This window comes from Odontesthes bonariensis, chromosome 23, assembly GCF_027942865.1.
Source record: "Odontesthes bonariensis isolate fOdoBon6 chromosome 23, fOdoBon6.hap1, whole genome shotgun sequence".
In the NCBI taxonomy this organism is placed as follows: Eukaryota; Metazoa; Chordata; class Actinopteri; order Atheriniformes; family Atherinopsidae; genus Odontesthes; species Odontesthes bonariensis.
The window spans coordinates 25,571,054-25,593,833 of NC_134528.1; the positions used below are offsets into that span (position 1 = coordinate 25,571,054).

General features: G+C 39.2%; 1 protein-coding gene across 2 annotated transcripts in view; it reads right to left on the reverse strand.

Moving 5' to 3' along the window:
• The window catches only part of mtr (5-methyltetrahydrofolate-homocysteine methyltransferase), a 133,789-nt gene that overhangs the window by 98,250 nt on the left and 12,759 nt on the right, over window positions 1-22,780 (reverse strand). For both annotated transcript variants that reach the window (XM_075457566.1, XM_075457565.1), the window contains 8 exons: window positions 9,001-9,107; window positions 8,631-8,690; window positions 8,227-8,321; window positions 8,014-8,114; window positions 6,750-6,811; window positions 6,292-6,359; window positions 6,129-6,208; window positions 5,082-5,194 (listed from right to left, as the gene is read on the reverse strand). In XM_075457566.1, the coding sequence (XP_075313681.1) occupies window positions 5,082-5,194; window positions 6,129-6,208; window positions 6,292-6,359; window positions 6,750-6,811; window positions 8,014-8,114; window positions 8,227-8,321; window positions 8,631-8,690; window positions 9,001-9,107 (686 nt within the window). The remainder of the gene's footprint in view (window positions 1-5,081; window positions 5,195-6,128; window positions 6,209-6,291; window positions 6,360-6,749; window positions 6,812-8,013; window positions 8,115-8,226; window positions 8,322-8,630; window positions 8,691-9,000; window positions 9,108-22,780) is intronic.

Sequence of the window (22,780 nt, forward strand, 5' to 3'; positions counted from 1 at the left end):
GTAATCTTCCAGAACAGGAACCAGTGACCAACAGTGGCAGAGATCCAAGAAAAAATCTCAAGCATGAAAAGCTGAAATGCACCAGGCCGTGATATGATGAACCATTTACTAACAGATGGGACCCACCCAAACTGGTTAACCTGAGGACAGAGAGTATTGATCATAAAAAAAAAAAAATCCCCAGAAGGGGTCGGTTCCATCCAACTACAAGTCAATAACCTGCCTCTGTACAACATGAAAGTTCCTGTCAGGCATCACAGCGAATAAGACACATGGCTCAATGCATGAGCGGGGCCAAGAGGGGATTTGGAAGTAACATCAGAGGACACAGTTACTGATCGACAGAACTGTCACTTAAGACTGTAAGATCAGACATACAAATCCGTGCACCACCTGGATTGACTACAAGAAAGCATACAACTCAACACATTCATACTGGAATGATTGGAACTCATACAACATCAACAGGACACTAAGAGCCTTTATCGAGAACTCAATGGGACTGTGAAAGACAACCATAGAGGCAAATTTAAAGCCAATTGCCCAAGTTAGCATCAAGTGTGGTATCTACCAAGGAGATGCTCTGTCTCCACAGCTGTTCTGCAAAGGCCTGAAACCCCTGAACCACATTATCCCAAACAGTGGCTCTGGAAGTGGAGGAACCATCAGCCACATCCTCTACATGGACAGCATCAAGCTGTATGCCATGACTGAGCGAGACATCTACTCACCAATACATCTCGCCCGGATATACAGCAAGGCTAGGGAATTCAAAGTAAACACAAGAAACTTGTGCTACATAAAAAAATGGACCACAGTCAGTGCACAAATCCCTAAATTAATCAATTAACCTTCTAATACTGCCTCGGTACCTAATGAAGAACCTCCTGATCCCTATAATCCCTATATAGACCAGTGAGCAGTGCTGACCAACATGTCATTGGGGTCATTAGGTGGGAACCTCACGACACCTCCAGGAGGCTAGACAGTGATCACTGGCGTCCCAGAGTTACTCCCCTAATGCCAGCGATCACTGCTCTTCACATCACAATAACCATCTTTTCTTCCACAAGCAGCATTCTTATCAGTTACCCCAGCCTCTCATGAACTGCACACCAGTCATAGCGGGATGGGGATGCAAACCCTGGTTTGGGTAGGGGGTAGACATAGAAGAGGTAAAGACAATTAGGAATGGGATTCAAACCCTGGTTCGGGTAGTGGGTAATGAAAGAATAGAGGGTGCCTTAGGTGGAGGCAGGAAAAGACACACTAGCAGATTCAGCAGACAAACTCACCTAAACAGTTCTACAGTCACTAAGAATGCCAGCAAATACAAGGCCATAAAGGCCAACTCACCTGAAATGGCCGCCTGGTTTCAAAAGGGGTCACACGGGCCACACCCTCCACTTAAATACATCCTGGATTTCTTCCTTGCTTCTCCCAAGAGTCTGTTTACCCCAAGTGCTCCCCCTGTTGGGGCCCCAGCTAAAAATTTCCGCCCCAGCGGAAATCGGGGCCGATCACGTGGTTTCAGACTTGATCGAAATCGGACGTTACATCCCGATCAGGGATCGGATATGTAGCCTATCTATATATGTATATTTATTCTCATTATTTTTATCAGAACTATAACATTTCAAAACAAATAGGAAAAAATAACAGATAAGTATTTACTGTTATGTGGTGGTACAGAGTCAGACCGTCTCAACCATAGACATAATATACGTAGACGCCTGATAGACTGACGCTGCCTGTTGGAGCTGACGTATAAGCGCGGCCGCCATCTTGGATGGGTCTCCAATTCCTCCACATTGCATTTATTTTGACTGAGGAAGGTGTATATCATATATCCTCAACTACCCGAATTTCTGTCTATGGTCTCAACTACACACAGAAACAATACATGCGGCATGACGTCACTTTGCTGCGTGCCATAAAGTGAAGCAGAACACGGCAGCAGCTTGAAGCTGGGGGCGCGAATGTCTGCGGTGTGGAGGTATTTTAAAGTGGATGACAAAAACGTTACGATTGCAAACTGTGAGATATGCAAACTTGGGGTTTCAAGAGGTGGCAAGGATATCGCTAACATCCTTGATGAGAACAGGAACAGGCTCAAACCTGACAAGGTAGAGATGTTGGTTTTCATCAAGAAAAACGTACATTTCCTTCTGTGAAGCCAGAGGAGAGTAAGAATTAGGAGTGCAGTTCCAAAAAGAACATTACTGGCCTTACTTTATAACACTGTGGCACTTTTGTTTGCTTATTTGTTCACATGCCTGCCCGGTATTTCAAGTTGAGCTGCTGCTCTTTTTTATTTTAGACAATGGGCCTCATGCAAGAACCGTTCGTACGCACAGATTTGTTCTTAAATCGTGCATACGAGTGATTTAAGAGAATTTGCGCATTCACCAATCTTTTCGTATTTTACGTTTTCTTTCAAGTACGAACAGAATTTACGAGTGATCCAGACCTGTCGTAGGAGTTTCGTAAAATACTCCGCTGTTATTCCAATCAAGTTTGCTTGACTAATGGATTGCATATTTAAAGGTGGGGTCTGTGATGTTTACTGGAGCATTTTTTATCATATTGTCTGAAAACCTCCTAACGACCCCATTGCACCCACTAAAATAGAATGTTTGGAAAAAAAACGAAATCTTTTAGTCCATTGTAGAGGGTGTAGCAAGAGGAAATGTCTGACCAATAGAAGTAATGATGAGAGTTACTTCTATTGGATTCTGACACGCCAATCAACCGTCAGCCCCCCCTCCCCCCTGCGCGTTCACAGACTCGTGACTCGTTCATGTGTTTTGAAGGTGTGGTTTCGAGGGGTGGGCTGAAGGGAGAGGCAAGGTTGTGTATTTTCAAAAATATAGCTTGCAGGAACCGTTATTCCAAGATCTCAGACCCCACCTTTAATTACTTTGAAGCAAACATAAAAAAAATATATACATTATACCCCATAATGATGCTGACATTATTCTGTTTGACTTAAATTATGCACTAATTGAAGGTTAATTTGAATCTGTATATAACAAGGTCAATGGGAAGCGTAGCAGTGGCTGACTTGCTACTTTTTGGATGCCTTAGCACATCAGGCTTTTGAAGAGATTGTGTAGATATCCATGTCGAGACAGACGAATGGCTGACATCGCGATTAAGATTGCCAAGGACTGTGCTGCTGCAAATATGCAGCTTGGTAGAGCCACAACTCCAGAGAAACACGCCGATCAAACCCAATTCCACAACACGTCCAGGTCCTCACCACCCTTGGATGGAACCTTTCAGAGGGAGATTGGAGACAGATCGGGGGTGTCCCAGTCCTCTGCGAGTCATGCGCTCCCCTTGGTCATCAAAGCTCTCATCAGTTTATCACTCATGGTACATCAAATTCCCACACACCGCTGTCCAACAAGTGCAAATTAAGAGGGACTTTCATGCCGTGGCTGGACTGCCAATCATAATTGAAGCACGAGACACTTATACGCATCAAAGCACCCGTGCTGTCGTGGAGCGCATTGAGCTGAAGGCCAGGTGGGTGTGTTTTCGATACAGCTGGGGGCAAACTGCTCGATAGCCCAGAGAAGGCATGCCAGATTTGCAAAATATTGCCATGAACGAGGGTCTCCTACTACATGAACCAGCCCAGGCAGACCAGAAGGTGTGGTGCCAGAAGACCACCCTCATGGACCGTCCCATCAAAGGGCCATCATGATGAGGCAACAACTGATTGCACGGCTTTAGTTGCAGTCATCGAGCGCCTGGCCATGGCGAGACTTTTTTTTTTTAAGCTATTTTCATATTAAACCATTTCTTTTTTTTTTTTGGTGACATTACGAACCACAGGTGACATTGAATTAACAGCACTCCTAATTGCTTCCCATTTCTTCACTTTAGCAGGTCCCGTAATTCCACTGCTGACGCTGCTAAAAATGACAGATTTTCCTTTTTGGATCTCTGAAAGCAGAACTGCAATCTCAGAGCCCCGAAAGATGTTCTTTTTGCGCCTTGATGCCATTCTCATGACTCAACACTCAACATTGCCTGAAACAGGAGCGAGGAAGCACAGCCTTATATGGTATAATTTTTGGCGTGGAGTATGCAAATTTACTATCCTCATGCACGTGCCCCTTAAATACGCACGGGTGGGATTCATCATTTACGCAGGTTGTTTACACACTTTTTCCGAAGTTAAGAGCGTTTGTTGAATCTGACGTGGTGTGTTCGTACGAGACCTTCGTACGAAAAAAGTAAGAGAAATTTAGAATAAAAATACGAAAATGTTCTTGCATGAGGCCCATTGTTGCACTAAACTACAATGTGAAGAATTTGTTTATTAGTTGATTACTTTTTTTGTTCAAGCTACCAGAAGTGCTCTGTTTATAAGTGTTAAATGATAAAATAAGTGAAGAAAATAAAAAAACAGGGACATCCTGGATCTGTTTCTTCGCCGTTCTTCATTTTTTTAATGTACTGTAGAAGTATCGGATAGGGACTCGGTATCGGCAGATACTCAAAATTAAATGACTTGGACTCGGGGGCAAAAAAACCTGATCGGGACATCCCTAGATACTTTATTCATCCCCATGATGGAAATTCAGTCCTGCAGCCTCTGGAGATGTAGATCCAGAGTGAGGACAATATCAAGAAGGAACACAAGAAGCTTGGAAAAAAACAAAGGGCTGAAAGAGGTAGTTGAAAAGATGTTGGAAGTGAGAGCAACAGTCATAACTGAAGTACTGAAGACCGTAACCCCCAAACTGGGAGAGTGACGCAAAAAGATTCCAGGAACAACATCAGAGATTTCTATACAGAAGAGAGCAGTCCTAGAAACAGCTTTGGAACCCCCTAGGTCTGAGGCTTCTAGTAGAAGACCACAGCATAACCTCCTATAATGGTACGAGTGGTTCAGTTAATTATGTGCATGTTAGCCATTGCTAGGTGAGGACTTATGTTAAATCTGTATTTTTAAAAAAAATCATAATCAAACATTATGCACGTATTGTATAACAATAAGTTAAAAAAAGAGCAATATTAGCTATAATAATAATAATAATAATAATAACAACAATAATGATAATAACCTCATAGTGTCCAGCCATGATCAGCTTAGCAAACTTGCGTGATCCAGCCACATTGCAGCGTTCTCCAATGTTTACAAAATTGGTGTACGGACCAATTCTAAATGGCTCCAAACCTAGAAATGACAGCAATTTTTCTAATTATTTTTCAATTTTTAGCTCACCTTGGACAGTTAAGCATGAGCTAAAGAAATTAGCTCACACATTACAGGACAAAGGATTTTTACTAACCATTTAGGTATTCAAAAATAAAGAAGGGTGTGGATGTATAGTTTAATTGCTTTTAATTGTTGAAAGATCTTTAGAAATGTTTTTCCTTGACATTGGTTGATGGGCTGAATAGTAACCTTTCAAAAAAATAAAAAAAAAATAATGATAATAATAATAATAATAATAATAAATACTCCCTGTACTGTGGAACTGGTATTGGAAAAACAAAAGGTATGTTTAAAGTCTTTTTTACTAATCCTTTCGGAATCATTCACCTCTAAATCTGTATAATCGCTGCTCTGCTAGCATGCAATTCTTATCTTGCAGACACTTTTTCAAATGAAGACTATCAAGAAGTTTACAAACATGAATATAATATGAAACAACAGGACAGGGGCTGTCAAGTTTTAGCCACAGTAGCTTGACATTAATTTTTTTTTTTTTAGAAAACTGGCACAAAAACAATTTATAGAAGTAAAATGGTGAATATTGTTACTATGCAAGGTATGTTTATTAATTTCCTCATTATCAGATGGAGTTTGATTTTGCACTTCCTAATTACCAGTAATGCAAAAAAAAAAATTGTTTTAGAATTTTACTTATCTATCACTAAGTAAAATTGTCAGGGAGACTATGAGTCAGAGTCTTGAGGTATTCTGTCCACTAAAGAAATGTGAAGTGATTTTATAATCTGATTGACATCCTCACTTAATCAACTGACATTTGTGATCAATCCGAACAGCTAGCATCTGACAAGTTTTGAAAAAAAAGTCGCACTTATTAAGATATTAGGGATTAAATATTTAGCACTTAAAAAGTTTTAATAGGTGGTTTTAATACCTGAGAGCAGCAAGCAGTCTTGATAAATATCAGCAGCAAGAATTCTTGGCTGGCATTGTTTCATTGCCTCAGATATGGCTCTGTAAGAGCAAAAAAAGCAAATCAAATCAAACCTGAGCAATACTTGTAACAAAAATATGGTTAAAAGGTACATGATCTTGACCTAATATGCAGTGGGGTTGTTCCACAACATCCTCCCACAATATTCACAAGTCCATCCATGGCAAATTCCTGAAAATACAAGGCACAATACAGTTTTCTGATGCTGACCAGACAGGTTTCAGCAACAAGGCAAAGATTATTTCAATTTTTAGATTTCAGTGATAACTTTGTCAGGATTTTCTTTTAAGACCCAAAAAGACATGAACATAAAAAAAAAATTAATTTTCATTTAATGTAATTTCATGTCTGAAGCAAGTATTTTGAGACTTTTTGATTTGTTAAGGTTAAAACTAATTTATCATACTAAATGTAGCAGGTCACAAATCTTTGTAAACAAATGAGTGAGAGTAACTTGTAGTATAGAGCCTTATGAGCAGTCAACAAAACTAGAAAATTACAATGTAAATGCAGTCCATTTAAACATAAGTCAGAGGAAAAAATAATAGAAAAAAATAAAACCTTTAAACTTGAGGCTGTAACTTGAGGAGTTTCATCATAACCTCCAAATGCGTTGGGAAGGCCTAAAAATTAAGATAAGATAAAAAATAAAAAAAATAAATATAAACACACAGGAATGAGGCAATAATTCATCATTCAATATTATAATCATATATATTGAATTAAATAGAATTATCTCTGTCTCTCGTCCGATGACCCCCCCCCCCCCCCCGCGAGCCAACAGTTGGATTAAGTGAGTATAGAAAATGGATGGATGGATTATATAGAATTATAATTTAATTGCTAATTCAAATAATTTATTTGAATTTCCCCCATGGAGGATGAATAAAATATTTCTCTATTCTATTTCATTATATTCTATTCTATAATTACATCATTGTGGATGGTGTGAGAGGTCTGCACTGTGGTGTGGTGGTTAGCCCTGGCACCTCACAGCAAGAGGGTTCCTGGTTCAAATTTCTGTGTGGAGTTTGCATGTTTTTCCTGTGTATGCATGGGTTCTCACCAGGTACTTTGTTACATGCATGTCAGGTTAATCGGTGACTCTAAATTGAGGAGTGAGGAGTGAGTGTGCGTGGTTGTTTGTCTCGATGCAGCCCTGTGATGGACTGGCCACCTGTCCAGGGTGTACCCTGCCTCTCGCCCAATGACAGCAGGGATAAGCTCCAGCCCCCCCAACCCTGAACTGGATTAGGTATAGAAAATGAATGGATAGATGGATGATCCTCTTTCACCTTAAAACCTGTGAACTTTTCACCCTTGACCAAACATTCCTCACATTGCTCTGTTGTAGCTTGTTTTTAGCTTTTTTTCCCCAAGCAGTTCTTGAACAGTCCTCAACAACTCTCTATTACCCTCCCAGAAGACCTGGGTCAAAGCAACAGGGTAATTTTTAGCAAAATAAAGAGTTTGTGCTTGGAGGTCTGAAAAACAACATTATGACAAAAGGTGCTTGTAATGATTTGTCAATAATTTACATTGATGTTTGTAAAGGTGCCCAAATGTGCACTTGAGTACCATTGCAGATTATTAGTGTAGTTGGAGTGTTTACTTAAGCTGTCAACTATATGGATTTGTTTCAAATGAGTGTGAGTGTGTGGTTGTTTGTCTCGTTTGTCTCTGTGATCCTGTGATGGACTGGTGACCTGTCCAGGGTGTACCCTGCCTCTCGCCCAAAGACGGCTGGGATAGGCTCCAGCCCTGCGACCCTACAGTTGGATTAAGTGGGTATAGAAAATGGATGGATGGATGCAGTGTGAGTTACCTGCATTGGGATAGCAAATAATGAAAGCTGTGGTGCTCTTTCCCATGGCCTCAATGAAGGGCCTAATTTCTTTTGCCCCCAAGGCACAGTTTAGACCAATACTGCATTGTGAGGGAAAAAGAACTGTATTACTGTGAGGGCATTTGTTTAGCATGATTGATTTGTTTTTTTTCTTACAGGTGTCAGTGCAGTGTGTTATGTACAGTAACTCACCATAGTGGCTTAGCATGGGATAAGCTCACTACAAAGGCTTCTCCTGTCTGACCAGAGAGTGTTCGACCACTCTTGTCAACAATGGTCCCTGAGATCTGTATAGTGAGTTAGACAAGAAAGCCTAATCAAGATAACTGCTCAACATTTCAGATGTTAAGATGTCTTATTTTACTTATCCTGCATAGGAGTGGGAGGACCTATGAGATTAAAGCTTTAATGTTGCCTTAAACATTATATATAGCTTTGAACCTTAATAAAAACACAATTTAAAAAATATATTATAAAATAAAAAGTAGATGGACATGGTTCCTACTATATGCTTAACTATGTTCTATATCAAAAATTTGAATTTTAAAATTACAACAAATGTAGAAATATAATAAATAAAAAAGGTACAAACATACAAATATAGGTTTCCTTTCGTAGCTCTTTTCAAAAAGCAGCTCAATGGCAAACAAGGCAGCCTGTAGACAAAGTAATGAAGTAGTAATATGACACATGAACTTAAAGATAGCAAAAGAAAGCAAGTGTAATTAAGCATGCATGTAGTATATAGTACAATTAATATACTTTATTTCACTGATTGTATAAGTTCAGATAGATCCTGCAGTTCATCTATGATGCTATATGTACCAAAAAAGTTTCAGTGTAATTTTGAAAGGTGGGGCTACTAACTACTAAAGCTAAAAAATCATTTGTAATTTCCCTTTCTAATTATCATTATCGGCTTTAAAAAAAAATGTATCACCAATACTTGAGCCACAAGAGGGATACCTTAGCGTTGGCAGTATCAAAGATGGTTTCAACAAGAAGGATATCAGCTCCTCCATCCAATAAACCTCTGACCTGCTCTGAGTAGGCTTCTACAAGCTCATCAAAAGCTGTGAAAAACAGGCATGCACATGCAGACACATTAACAAAATGTAAATAATGGGAATTGTATACATTTGTAATTCAGATGTTTGTCAGCCTTAAACTATGGATAAAGTCAGCAGCCGCTAAGCTCTAAAGGACTTGCTAGTTAGGTGGTGATGTTTCTATGTTTATTTTAAGCATTGGTGACTGCAACTTGAGGAGATCACGCGTATTTGGAGCTAATAAATGTTAAGCAGCAGCTACTTTTGCAGACATTATTGGAACACAGAAAAGACATGGATACGCACCCAATCCCTGTGTAGCTTTATGTAGAATATGGAACTTTTTAAACTACACTGACTTATATGTATATTATATATTATATACTTATATAGTGAAACAGTCAGAAAACAATATTTTCTTTTCTCTGATTCCCTGCTTTATTCTCATGAACTCTACTCCCTCTCTATAGTCACTCTGCAACTGTGCTTCACTCCCCTGAAACATCAGAATTAGAATTAGAATCATGTTTAATGGTAAGGTATATAACACACACACTCAAGGAATTTGGTTGTCTCTCAGGCAACACAGTGAAAGGTGGAAAACCTGGGAATAAATTAATACATATCAGACTAATTGATATTTCTTGCATCCTCTCAACTGGTCTGGAAAAACAAGACTGTGCTCCTCAAAATATGCCTGTGTGGCATTTGTTCATTCAGGCAGATGCAGTAAATACTTATATCTAAAGAATATATAATCTCAAATGGTCATGAAAGCAACTAAATGTGAAGAATTGAAATCCATGTCCTGAAGGTTTGCATTGCAATGCATTGTAAAAAATGTTTTTTAATCTTGAACCATGAATATTATTTTCTAACCCAACCAAAGTAGTTTTGATTTCGAACACTAACCAAGTGATTTTATTTTCTTTTGTCAACCAAAAAGTGATATTTCATCACAACATGCCATTTACATGTAACCAAGGCAACCAGCAAAATTGTGTTCGTGATTGGTGACCCGTTGTAAAACTTGTGTCATTTTCACCTGACCACCAGCAAAAAATTAATCTTTTCTAACTCTGACCAAGTAATGTTATTGCTTAAATGTGTTGGACTTCATCAAACATCACCAAAAGGCTCATGGTTCAATGCATAGTACTTATGCCCCTTTTCCACCGCCAAGCTAGCCCTACTCTACTCGGTTCGATATAGCCCGACACTACACCACACGACACGGCACCAGTAACATTTCCTTTTCCACCCAAACTGTGGCCTGGAAGTGGGCGGAGTCGGCCCGTTCACCACTAACGTGACGTCGGTTTCAGGTGACTACAAAGTGTCACGCCGCGGTTAGTCAAAACTAACACAACGATGGAGTGTAATGCAGTTGACAATCCATATTGTTTATTTAAACCAAGCTCTTTATTAAAAAAGACAGTACAAAAGTAAACAGCAGGAGTTGTCTCAGATACAGGCGGTGACGCCAGTGTTGGTGCCGGTGGAATGCAGATAGCAGCTGTTGCCTCAGCTGCAGATTGCGATGCCAGTGTCGGTTCTGAAGCCTGCGGGATTGGAGGATCTTCGCTGACCTCAGCAACCGAACACTCATCGGTTGCACAAACCGAGTCTTGAGGGGAAAAAAAATAAAAAGTGTGAACATACGAAACGCATACACGTAACCGCATAGGTGAGAGAGGATGTGCTAGCCTTCCAAAACAGCGTTGTTTGCTAGCTCACTCAGAACAACTTACATGAGACACCTGTGTAACTTTTTACACAAGTTAAAGACTGAACATGTATTTGTTACGATATAAAACATGCATTTGTTAAGATATAAGCGTTGCACCAAGGGGATACGAACAACACTTACCATTTTCCATCGCCTCCAACAAAGACGTCGCCGAATCCACGCCGTTTGCCGGGCGGTGACCGTAAATGCCGTCCATTTGGTCGAACCACTTCATGTCTTTCTGTTTGACCCACTCCGGCTGTTGTGGTCCTTTACCTGCCGGTAATCACTCTTCAGCTTGTCTCGGTACTGCTGACAATTCCGGTGATAGCCATGGTTAGCCATCAGCTTGGCTGGAACACCTTCTCATTTCGTGTTGCTCCATCCAGTTCCTTCTGTATGCGGTCCTCGGCCACCACACACAGAAAGGTCTGCACCTCGCTCATCGTCCATGGGCTGGCTTTCCTTCTCTGGTCTTCCATCTTCGCAATTCTGTTTATTCTCTGTTGCTCTCGCAGGTGTGTTTTCATACGGCGGGTGATTATTTAAAACTCCCTGAGCTTCGTTGCGCGTATGACGTCATTTCACCTGACCAATCAGTGGACAGCACTGATCACGGGACGTTTTAGCACCGACTAGTACCGACTAGACCCACCTCTGAAGCAGGTACTAGCCGGGGCTAAAAATTGTAATGGGTCCCACCTTCAACCCGCGGTGGAAAAGCTCCCAATCAGGGTAGAGTGGGACCGTGTAGAGCTGTACTGGTACAAAAATGTTCGGTGGAAAAGGGGCATTAGCTGATACATCCAACTACCACTCCTTTCTCCTCATAAGAACTTTGTAGTTTCTAAAAGTAAAGATTGAGAATTAGGTCTGCTATGATGTGGAAGCAGTCATGAGTCGAATTTTCATTTTGCTACTTGTTAGGGTGGTAATTTACAGGGTGTTGCTATTAGGCATATTAATGGTAAGAACAAATTTTATTTGACCGTTTCGGTTGGTGGACCTTTTTTCATCATAAGATGTGCAGCAATAAGTTTTAACTGTGTTACTGACACATTTCAAAATGCAAAGCCTGAGGATATCATCATCAACAAGAACCTACGAACAAGTCATAAATAAATCAAATAATATAAATTAATAAATACTCTTTTATATACCAGAATGGGAATTCTATAACCGAATCAACTGTGTTTGCAGACAATTCGTACTTCACTGTTCTGAAATTAGAAAAGAAAAAAAAACTAAAACTAAACTATCGTCCTTTTATGTGGTTTAGTTACAGTACTTTATGTGCATTTGTTTAATTTTTGCTCTCTTTTAGAATTTCTGCTGGGTTTTGGTGTCATTCACAGTCTTTACTCGCCATTATTGTATTGGGTTTTTGTGCATGACACAGCATTACAGACAGTGGACAGGAGGAGAAAAGATAATGTTACTTGAGTTGAAGATAAATTACTATATTACTTCCCATGCAAAATGGATGTTGGGATATGGATCTCCAGGAGAAAGCTGTACATCGAGAAGTAAACACCATGCAGTGTGTGAGAGTTGAGCGCCCAAACCACTACAAATGCTCAGAGGGAGGCTGAAGACAATGGGCCTCATGCAAGAACATTTTCGTATTTTTAAATTCTAAATTTCTCTCACTTTTTTCGTAAGAAGGTCTTCGCAGTGTCAGCAGTGGAATTACAGGACCTGCTAAAGCGAAGAAATATATATATATATTTTTTAAACCGTCCAGATTGGAGGGGTGCGTTTATACAATAGTGTATCAGACTCTGTATACAGAGTGTGAGATAGATCACATGGGAGGCAGCAGTGCAGCTGGAATTGCCTAGCTCGCAGGCATCGCTCCATTTATGGCCAATTTTTTTTATTTTATATTCATTGTGTCAGTGTCTTTGATAGAGAGATATACACACTTTGACTGTAAAATGTCTTAATGTTTTCCTTCAGAATCTTAGCAGTGTCATCTTTTGCAAACATCGACATTGAATCTGACCAGTACTGGTACAGATATCTCAAATATCAACAAACACTGCACAAAGCTGGTCTCCATGGACATAGTCCCATGGGGTTTTACTAATCTAAACCAGGAACACAGAAACTTGTCTAACCTTTAGAGATGCTTAGACAAAGGGACAAGGTTTTCATTGAGAAAAAGAATAAGAAGCCTGGCAATGTAACACTAGTAATATAAATATATATTTTCTCCTCCTTCAAGAAAATGGTACAAGCAAAATTGACAATGGCATCATGCATATTTCTTGCATTTCTCCAAAGACAAAAAAGTTGCACGCTGTGTTGCATGTCATAACAGAATTACCATCTTGTCAGGATTATTCATTGCCCTTATTTCCCAATAAAGGGATGCATGGTGATGTGGTGGTTAACACCATCGCTTCACAGCAAGAGGATTCCTGGTTCAAATTGTAGCAAGCTCCAGTGTGGAATTTATATACCTTAAAGCTTTGGAAGATACAAGCATTCCTGTGGGGGATTATTTTCTGGGTAAAGACCAGATGTGGGAAGTCTACACAAAGGAAAGGGACTGAAATCGCCTAATTTACAACCACCTTCGGCCTATGAAAGCTTTTGGGAGTGGATTTAGCAACAGACATTTGCCATACACTTGAGGGATGTATTGACAACTTCAACTGAACAAACAAAGAACCGTTTTTGGAGAAATGGGAGACTAACCCATTCCCTACCTTATCTGGACCAATAAATCGAAGTTGACATTTTACCCTCATTCCCCCCCAGATAAGAAAACCAGATGCCTAAATAGAACTGGAAATGACTTTTACTTAGATTCACTTTCAGCCGAATCTTAAAACTGTATTAAATGTGTTTGATATCTTTGTACAAGTTCTTTCAGGTTCTCAGCGAAGTCACGAGATGCATTTAAAGACGATTTTCACTATTGTGACTGAAAGCGTGGAGAAGAAATTATCTTGTTGGAAAAGTGACTGGAACCACATTGCCCCCTAGTGGTGTGTAGTGTTGAATAGTTAAATCCACACGGAGTCAGTAAACTGGACAAGTTATATGCAGTAATGCAACAGTTAAACGATGTCCCTTCTGTATCTTTTTGTACTCCATTGTTAACACAGGAAAATAACCTTGTCAGGTTCGCTATTCATGTCACAACTTTACAGATATTCATCTGAATTCTGAGACTCATAATCATTGTCTGTGTCTATGTTATGTGTTATTTGATGTCTTTATATCATAAGTCTATGTTATATCTTAAATCTGCATATCTTAACAAGTTGTGGTGTTTTCAGAATCATCGAAACAAATGTTTTATGAGACGGAAGAAATGGAGAAATAGAGTTTCTTTGTTTTATCCAAAAATCTCTGTAAACGTTAGTACGGATCGCCTTACAAATACACCAAGGCAGACGTCACAACAGTTTCAGGCATATCGTTGTCTGAAAGTGTAGCGTAAGCCTACTTCATGCCCCACCTCCACGAGTCAAACCACGGAACCCACGATCCAAAATCAGTTCTTGTCTTATCTTTGGATTCTTCCCTTTGAAACATGAGAGAGCAGAAAGAGTAAACATGGAGTAAACCCATACACCCATGAGCCAGAGAAACGAGACAGAAGACAATAGAACGATGCGGAGAGGATGAACGATGCAGAAGAAGATAAAAAGACTAACACAGGATAGAAAGATGAGGAAGAAGAAGAAAATCCGAACAAAGATAGAAACAGAATGAAGTAGTCTAAAGATACACACTTTCTGTGTTTTTGTTCGACCATCATCATCCATGTCTTTTACGTCGCACGTTTTTAACCTCCGCTGCACGCCATCACATAGTTTTCCTACCAAGAAAACCAGCGTCAAGCTCACCTCATAAGAAGTTGGTCAGCAACCAACCAACTCTGACACGTCATCTAAGCTCCGCCCCCTCAGAATAGGAAGTTGCTTTTTTTACTTGGAAAGCTCCATCTCTGGCCCCCTTCACCTAATCAACATTATCTTGAGTCAAAATACAGATAACAAGTTGGTCTCACTTGCTTTAAAGCACCAACAGTTTTCAGTTGAAGGCGTGGCTGTGGCGGCGTGGCGAAGTCAGACATTGCGCCGTTACCATACGTTTGGCTCTTAATTCTACAGTTTTGAGCCGAGATGCACCAAACTCACTGGGATCGATCCTGATCCACCCCCCAACAGGTGTGCAGTCCAATATTTGATGGGCGTGGCCTAATGCCTCCACAGCGCCCCCTAGAAACTAAAAAAAAAAAAAAAAAAAAAAAAAAAAAAAAAAAATCAGGCCATCAAGCCCAAGCCATGCTTTCACCGACAATCATGAAACTCAGCACACCTGTGCGTCTTGTCAGGACCTACAAAATAGTGTGGGCGTGGCAGAATGGCAAATTCCAATCCCTCGCCGTTTGCATACGTTCAGCTTTAAATCTCACATGCATCATCCGATTTGCACCAAACTAGATAAGAATGACATTTGTTAACCTCTAAAGAGCCCAATAGGATTATATTGAAGTGTGACTCCACTGCGCCCCCTAGATCATTTAAACAGCTATATCTCCCTGAGACATCATCCGATCTGCACCATATTTGTTGTGCATTATTACGGAGCAGCGCTTGACACATTGGTGTGGTACATTTCTGACGTCACTAAACCCCGCCCCCACAAAACAGGAAGTGACGGTAACTCCTGTCTGGAAGGTGAGATATCGCTCCAACTTTGAACACGTGCCACTGGTGTCGTACTGTCGTGCACTGAAGGCGATTTGGGAAATTCGACGCATGCTCCACCTGGTGGACGGGTGCAAGAGACGCATGACAGCGTTGATGACCACGTCGGGGCGGCGGTGCTGGCACTCACGCGGTTGCAAGGCCGGAGCGGCGCTTGGCTGCGAGGGCCGATATCACTGCTCGCAGTTTTATTATTAATTGAAATATTAATTTAACATACCAGAATCATAAGATTCTGTGTTTTTCCTTCTTTAAGGTGGTGCCCCAACATCCGAGGTTAAATAAGGTTTATTGAGATAGTGAGAATTAATTAATTACAGTCATATTTAGAGCGTTGTGTTTTTAATTACGTTAATCAAATTTTTAATCTAACTTTACTGTTTCTGTAAGCAAGTTGCACTTTTATAAAATCTGTATTTATGCGTTGGGCTCCCTTTTGAAAACCAAAAATGTACTACAATTTCTTACATTTATATTAGCATCATTCCATAATGAAACCCCAACAACAGATATGCATCTCCTTTTGGCCTTTGGTACAGTAAATTTGCATATGTCTCTTAAATTATACTTTGTTTCATGAGATGAGAAAAACCTTTGTATGCTGACTGGGAGTAACTTTGATTTAGCTCAATACATTATTTGCATTATTTTGTAATATACCAGATCATTGAATTTCATAACATGTGATTTCATAAACAGTGCATAGTATGTGGATAGTAATCAACCTTATTAATAATCCGTATGGCTCGTTTCTGTAGGAGAACTATTGCGTTAACAGTTGTTTTATATGTCGAGCCCCAGACTTCCACACAATATGATGTGTAAGGAAGTATAAGTGGGCAGTAAATAATATGTAAGGTCTTATAATTTAATATGTTTCTTGATTTGTACAGAATTGCTATTGTCTTAGATATATGTCCTTTGATATAATTAACATGTGGTTTCCATGTTAATTTATGGTCAATAACCACTCCTAAATTTATTTTAATTTTTTTTAAATCTCTGTCACTCTCTCAATTTCTGTTTCACACATTTTTAATTTCATGTCCTTGTCAAATTCTTTTCGGTGTCCAAAGACCATAAATTTTTAATTTTTTTATATTGAGTGACAATCTATTAATATCGAACCAGATTTGAGGATTTCTAGCTCTCTTTCAATAGAAGACAAAAGTTCCTGTAAATTGTTGCCAGAACAGAAAAGGTTTGTATCACCTGCAAAAATAATGAAATTCAACAGATCTGTAACATTACAAATATCATTAATATAAAGCAAAAAAAGTTTCGGACCGATCACAGATCCCTGGCGTACACCACAGGTGACCTTCCTAAATTGTGAAACAATTTCTACACATTGCTCTCTATTTTCCAAGTAACTCCTCAGCCAAGAACAAGATACACCTCTTAATCCATACTTTCATAATCCATTTTTCTCAATAATATACTGTGATCGATGGTATCGAACACCTTCTGCAAATCAGTATAAATTCCAACAGAATACTCATTTTCAATTGCCGTTGTTATTTCTTCTACTATCTCCATAACTGCATATATAGTTGTTATGTTTCCCCTGAACCCATACTGGTGCTCACTGAGCAGTTCATATTTGTCAATAAAAAGATCCAATTGTTTAGCAAATCATTTCTCTAGTACTTTTGAGAATTGAGGAAGAACGGACACTGGTCTATAGTTTTCAATGCAATGTTTGTTTCCATTTTTGAATATTGGTATTTTCTTTGCTGTTTTCATGTTATTCAGAAAAATACCTTTTTGAAAGGACAGATTGCAAATATAGGTTTTACAATAAAATCGAAGACTTCCTTGATTATAACCATATAAATGGAATTAATATCAGTTGATGTCTTGTTTTTGAGTTTTCTAACAATTTCAATTACATCACTTTCATCAATCCCACAAAGGAAAATAGAATTTTGATTATCCTTAATGAGATTATCAAACATATTTAATTTATTGTCACACATTGGGATTTTTTTGGCCAGATTACTACCAACACCCACAAAATAATTGTTGAACTCTTCAACACTATTTTGTAGACTGTCCACTGTGTCACCAGAGCTGTTTAGGAAAAAACATGGGAATTCTGTTTTTTTTTTTATGTTTGTTCCGGATAATATGATTGATTACTTTCCAAGTCTTTTGAATATTCTTTTTACTATCTTCTAATAATTTATTATAGTGCTCCTTCTTCTGTCTTCTCATAATAGAAGTCAATGTATTCTTATACTGCTTGTACTTTTTTCACTTTCGCTGGTTCTCATTAGTAAGTATTTCTTGTATAATACATTTTTTTTTAATATGCCGTTTGCAAGCTCTTAGTCATCCATGGTTTTCCCTGATTTTTTTTCCCTTTACCTGGCAATTCCTAATAGGGCAATGCTTATTATAAAGCTCTGCAAATGTAAACAAAAATGCATCATAAGCCAAGTTCAAATCCTCAACATACACTTCATCCCAAGTACAGTCTATGAGTAGGCTCACTTTTTTCAACTGGAGATTTATCTTTTAAAATATGAAAGACTCCAAAAATGGGAAGATGATCAGTAATATCACTTAAGAATAAACCACTTGTTGTTGGGCCATATACGTTGGTAAAAATATTGTCAATGAGTGTAGCAATATACTTGGTTATCCCAGAAGGCTTATTTATGAGCAGCCTTAGTCCAAAACTAAACATTGCATTACAAAAATCATTTGTCGGTTTATGATCATGCCATTTCATCAAGTAGATATTAAAGTCTCCACAAACAATATAAGATTTTTTATGACGGTTGTAGTTTTTAGAAATTGTTCCATGCAAGAGCCAGGCGCTCTGTATATACAACTCAGGATTATATTCTTACATTTTTAAGATAATAAAGATTTTCCTCAGGATCAATACTATATTCAAAACTAAACAGATTATGTTCAGGCAAACTGGAAAAACATAGCTCCTCCATGTAATTTTTAACTAGGAAGTTTTCATTCTCTGAAAGGTCATTCTCACCTTCCAAAACATTTTGAGAATTTATACTTGTCATCTAAAGAAGAGAAAAGAAAAAAAACAACTCAAGCATTTTCATCACTTATATTCATCCAGTTCTTTCAGATGTCTTATCACAACCACCTTGGCCCGCTCTGGTGTACCATTTAGCCGTACAAACACTTTTCCATTTCTTGTCCATGTTGATTGGATTTTGTCCTGCTTCCTAAGGATACGGCAATTTCTGGCCATTTCATTTCAGCAGTTTTCTTTGTCAAGTGCTCATTAATATACACGCCCCCTAAACTTTTTGGACATTTCAACTGTATGTTTTTGATTGGCAAACTGGACAACAATAGCAGGTGGGTACGTTCTGTCCTTACGAGGGAGAACGTGACAAGCTGAGATTTGCTGACTCTCTAAGTGAATGTTCTTATTATTCATGAATTGAAGCACTTGTTCTAAAGTGCGCTGCTCCTCAAGAGGTCCTTCCTCCCCGAGATGTTCACTAGCTGTAGCTACAACCCAGGCAAAGCTGCGATGGGTAGTAGCCAGGCCACCGATGATGAGGTCATCAACATGGGAGTACTGCTCCAAGTCGTCAATCCTTTGTTACAGCAGTTCAATTTTCTCGACAATCTTCTTGTTTCGATTATTAATTGAGGTTTTCAGCTCTGATATCTCATTCCCTAGACCCACAAGAGTGGCTTGTTGGGTCAATACTTTGTTAATGTTCTCAGTCCTAATGGTGAGTTGTTTCTTGATTTCTTCCAATTCCTGTCCTAGTTGCTTAACCGTTGTCTTTTCCAAAAAAAAAGTTTCAAAATACAAAAAAAAAAAAAAAATAATTTTTTTTATTCTGGGTAGACTTGGTAGATAGGCTACTGCTCTGTTACCAAAGCTCCATGAAGCCCCAGATCAGATCTCCACTTTGTTTCCACTCCAGTTTCTAAAGCAATTTTTGAAAGCTACAAGTATTTATAATTTGTGAAGGATTTTGTGTTTATTTATGATTTTGATTCATTATTCTTCTATTTTGAGTGTCACTTTATTGGATGCAATTCTGTTTTTTGTCTTTTCTCTTTTTACTATTGTTTTTTTCTTCTTCTACTTTAGTATTTGTAAAAATATAGGTTGATGGGTAGCTTAATTTTGTTCAACAGGACAGGCTTAAATATAAGCTTTACGCTTCACCCTGTGCCTTTTCAGTCACTTAAAAATGCTATGATTGTACTGAACACATTTGTTGTATACTGTGTGATTTAATAAACAAACAAACAAACAAACTTCTTGTGCTTGAGTTGTTGGGGGTGGGAAACAATGGTCAGTCACACCCTTAAGTGGACATTGATTGGCTGTCATTGTGTTTGGGATGGTTTAGCATAAGCTGATAGGCTCTCATTGTAGTTGGGAGGGCAAGGTGAGGAGCGGTAAGGATACTTGAAAATGGAGGAGCATGTGAGAGTTGTTGGTCCAATGAATGGAAAATTTACATTTCACAAACGCCCCAACGGCACCATTGATAAATGTAAAGTGATCTGTGTTCTTTGTAATGAGTTTGCTTACCACCGAAGCAGCAAATTTAGCCTAAAACATCAACGCAAATCACCCAGTCGTGAGTGCAGCCACAGCTAACGTTAGCAGCGAAAACGTCAGCAAAGCTCTTCGCCAAACTAAACTCCAGGACAACACCCTGCGTGATGTGCTAACAGCACTGTGATTGCTAGGTCTGTTATATTTATTTTATATTATTTGAAGCAGAGGAAAAGCAACAAGTTCAGTGTTCAATGCTTGTATTGCTCAGAAAAGTGTTCTTACTGTTTTTTGATGTGTTAATTTACAGCACTTTATATAGACCTGGTGTTTTATTTTATTTTCTAATTATTTGGAGATTGACAAAAGGTCCAAACTAAAGGTTGCAGGCAGCACTTGGGACTAGTTTCAAATAAAGCAGAATGTAAATGGCTAGGACTGCATCTGTTCAAATCTGTTAAAAACAATAAATTACTTCATGAAGCCACTTTTGTTATTTATCAATCTTTTGATCTGCTACAATAATGTAATGAATTTAAATGAAAATACCTCAAATTGAGGGCTTTTCACAGCAATTTTATGTGAGATTAAAAAAGAGATTAATTGGATATATATATATATATATATATATATATATATATAATTAAATATGAATTTCTAAATTTTATTAAATTAAATCTATCATGCAACAAAAAACATATTACAATCATGAGCACAGTTACCACCGGCATCACTGCTGTGGTCATATAGTGAGTAAAGGTAATCTTGGCAGAGGAGTAAATGTTGTCTGTAATTTTTTTCCATTTTCAAGCATATATGCTACAAATCCTGAGGCCTGTAAAAACATTTAATTTGGGGGGCTTTTAAAAAGTCAATATTTTCAGCCTAACAAAGCAAGAAGTGAGTGACTTACTTCCTGCTCTCGGTGAAGGAGGACGCTTTTTCTCTCTGCTCCCAACCCTCCCTTTTTTTTCCCTGCTTCTTTTTGTCTTTTTGGAGCATCTCTTTACATATCAGACGAATTCAAGTATGATGGATCTGGTCAGCTGGTCTCTCAACGCTATTGATCAAATTTTCTCTAATGCAAAGTTGGGGAAAGGAGAACCCTCATGCCCCGACGGCACATTCGTCGCTGGATATTCAATGGACTCCTGGGAGAAATGGAGAATTCTGTGTCTAGCGATACTGTACGCCGAGGACGTCGACGATGTCTATATATTTGGATTTATGATACTCGGGTTCCTGCTATTTGGAGTTGGAGGATACCTGGTATTTCACAAAATTAAGAGAACGTGGAAAACGTTCGAGGGGGTCACAAGAGCAATCAACGCTCAGACTGAGATGCTATGTGAGCAGAATCGGAAGCTGGATGCGGGCGCGCAGGCCGGCTGAGATTCCTGGACTTAGAAGAGAAATGGATTAAAACTGGGAGTAAAGTTGATTGATTACTTGGACCGGGCGGAAATGGTCAACATTCCACAATTCGGCTGATCGGATTTCGCCATGAGACGCACCAGCAGAAACTTAAAGACAGACGGCACTATCAGTAGTCTGTCTGAACCAAAAACAAAAATTGTTATTTCAATCTGGCGCCCCAGGACTGGCCTTGGACTGGCCTGACAAAATCGTTCTCCAAGTTTGTTATGTTAACATGTGCTCCTCCCCCCCCCCCCCCCCGAGACTCCTGCGGAAACTGTTTTGGACTGGCTGACAAGCTTCCACCACTGTCAAGGACAAATGCCTGAAAAGAGTTTAGCACAGACTTACGTGCACACACCCACACCCACACACACACACACACACACACACACGCTCACTGAATAACACACGCAACTCCTACACCACACCTCCTTCACTGTTTCCCAATTCCTTCTTTGTGCTGATCTCTCTCCTCCTCTCCCCAATGTGTTATTTCCTCTCTCATTCTACCCCTATCTCATTAATGCTTCACTAAGAGGAAAACTTAGTTATGTTGAAATGGTTTATCTTATTAATGAAAACTTAGTCATATTCAAATGGTTTATTAAGACCCATTATCACTGTATAAACCTTAATATTTCCTCTCAGATGAAAGTTTTTTACCCAAGTCCCATCCATCCATCCATCCATTATCTATACCGCTGAATCCGTCGATCGGGTCGCGGGTGGGCTGGAGCCTATCCCAGCGGTCAATGGGCGAGAGGCGGGGTACACCCTGGACAGGCCGCCAGTCCATCGCAGGGCCACATAGAGACAAACGAGACAAACAACCATGCACGCTCACACTCACTCCTAAGGACAATTTAGAGATGCCAATCAACCTAACATGCATGATTTTTTGGACAGTGGGAGGAAGCCGGAGTACACGGGGAGAACATGCAAACTCCACACAGAAAGGCCCCAGCTGGGTGTTGAACCTGGAACCTTCTTGCTGTGAGGCGACGGTGCTAACCACCACACCACCGTGCAGCCCCTACCCAAGTCCCCTTTAATTTAAATTATGGACCATTGAACGGCTTCTTAAATGCTCCCTCTTAGAGGAAAGCTTATCCATGTTTCTGATCTTATTAATGCTTAATGCTTCACTAGGAGGCAAACTTAGTCATATAATGAAGATCTGTTATCATTTATTATACCAACCGTTCTGTTATTAGCTATATTTTTAAATGCTTCCTCTTAGAGGAAAGTTTATCCATGTTTATTAGCTTTTGTTAGTTTACTCAAATTACCTGCTCTGTATTTCTGTTGT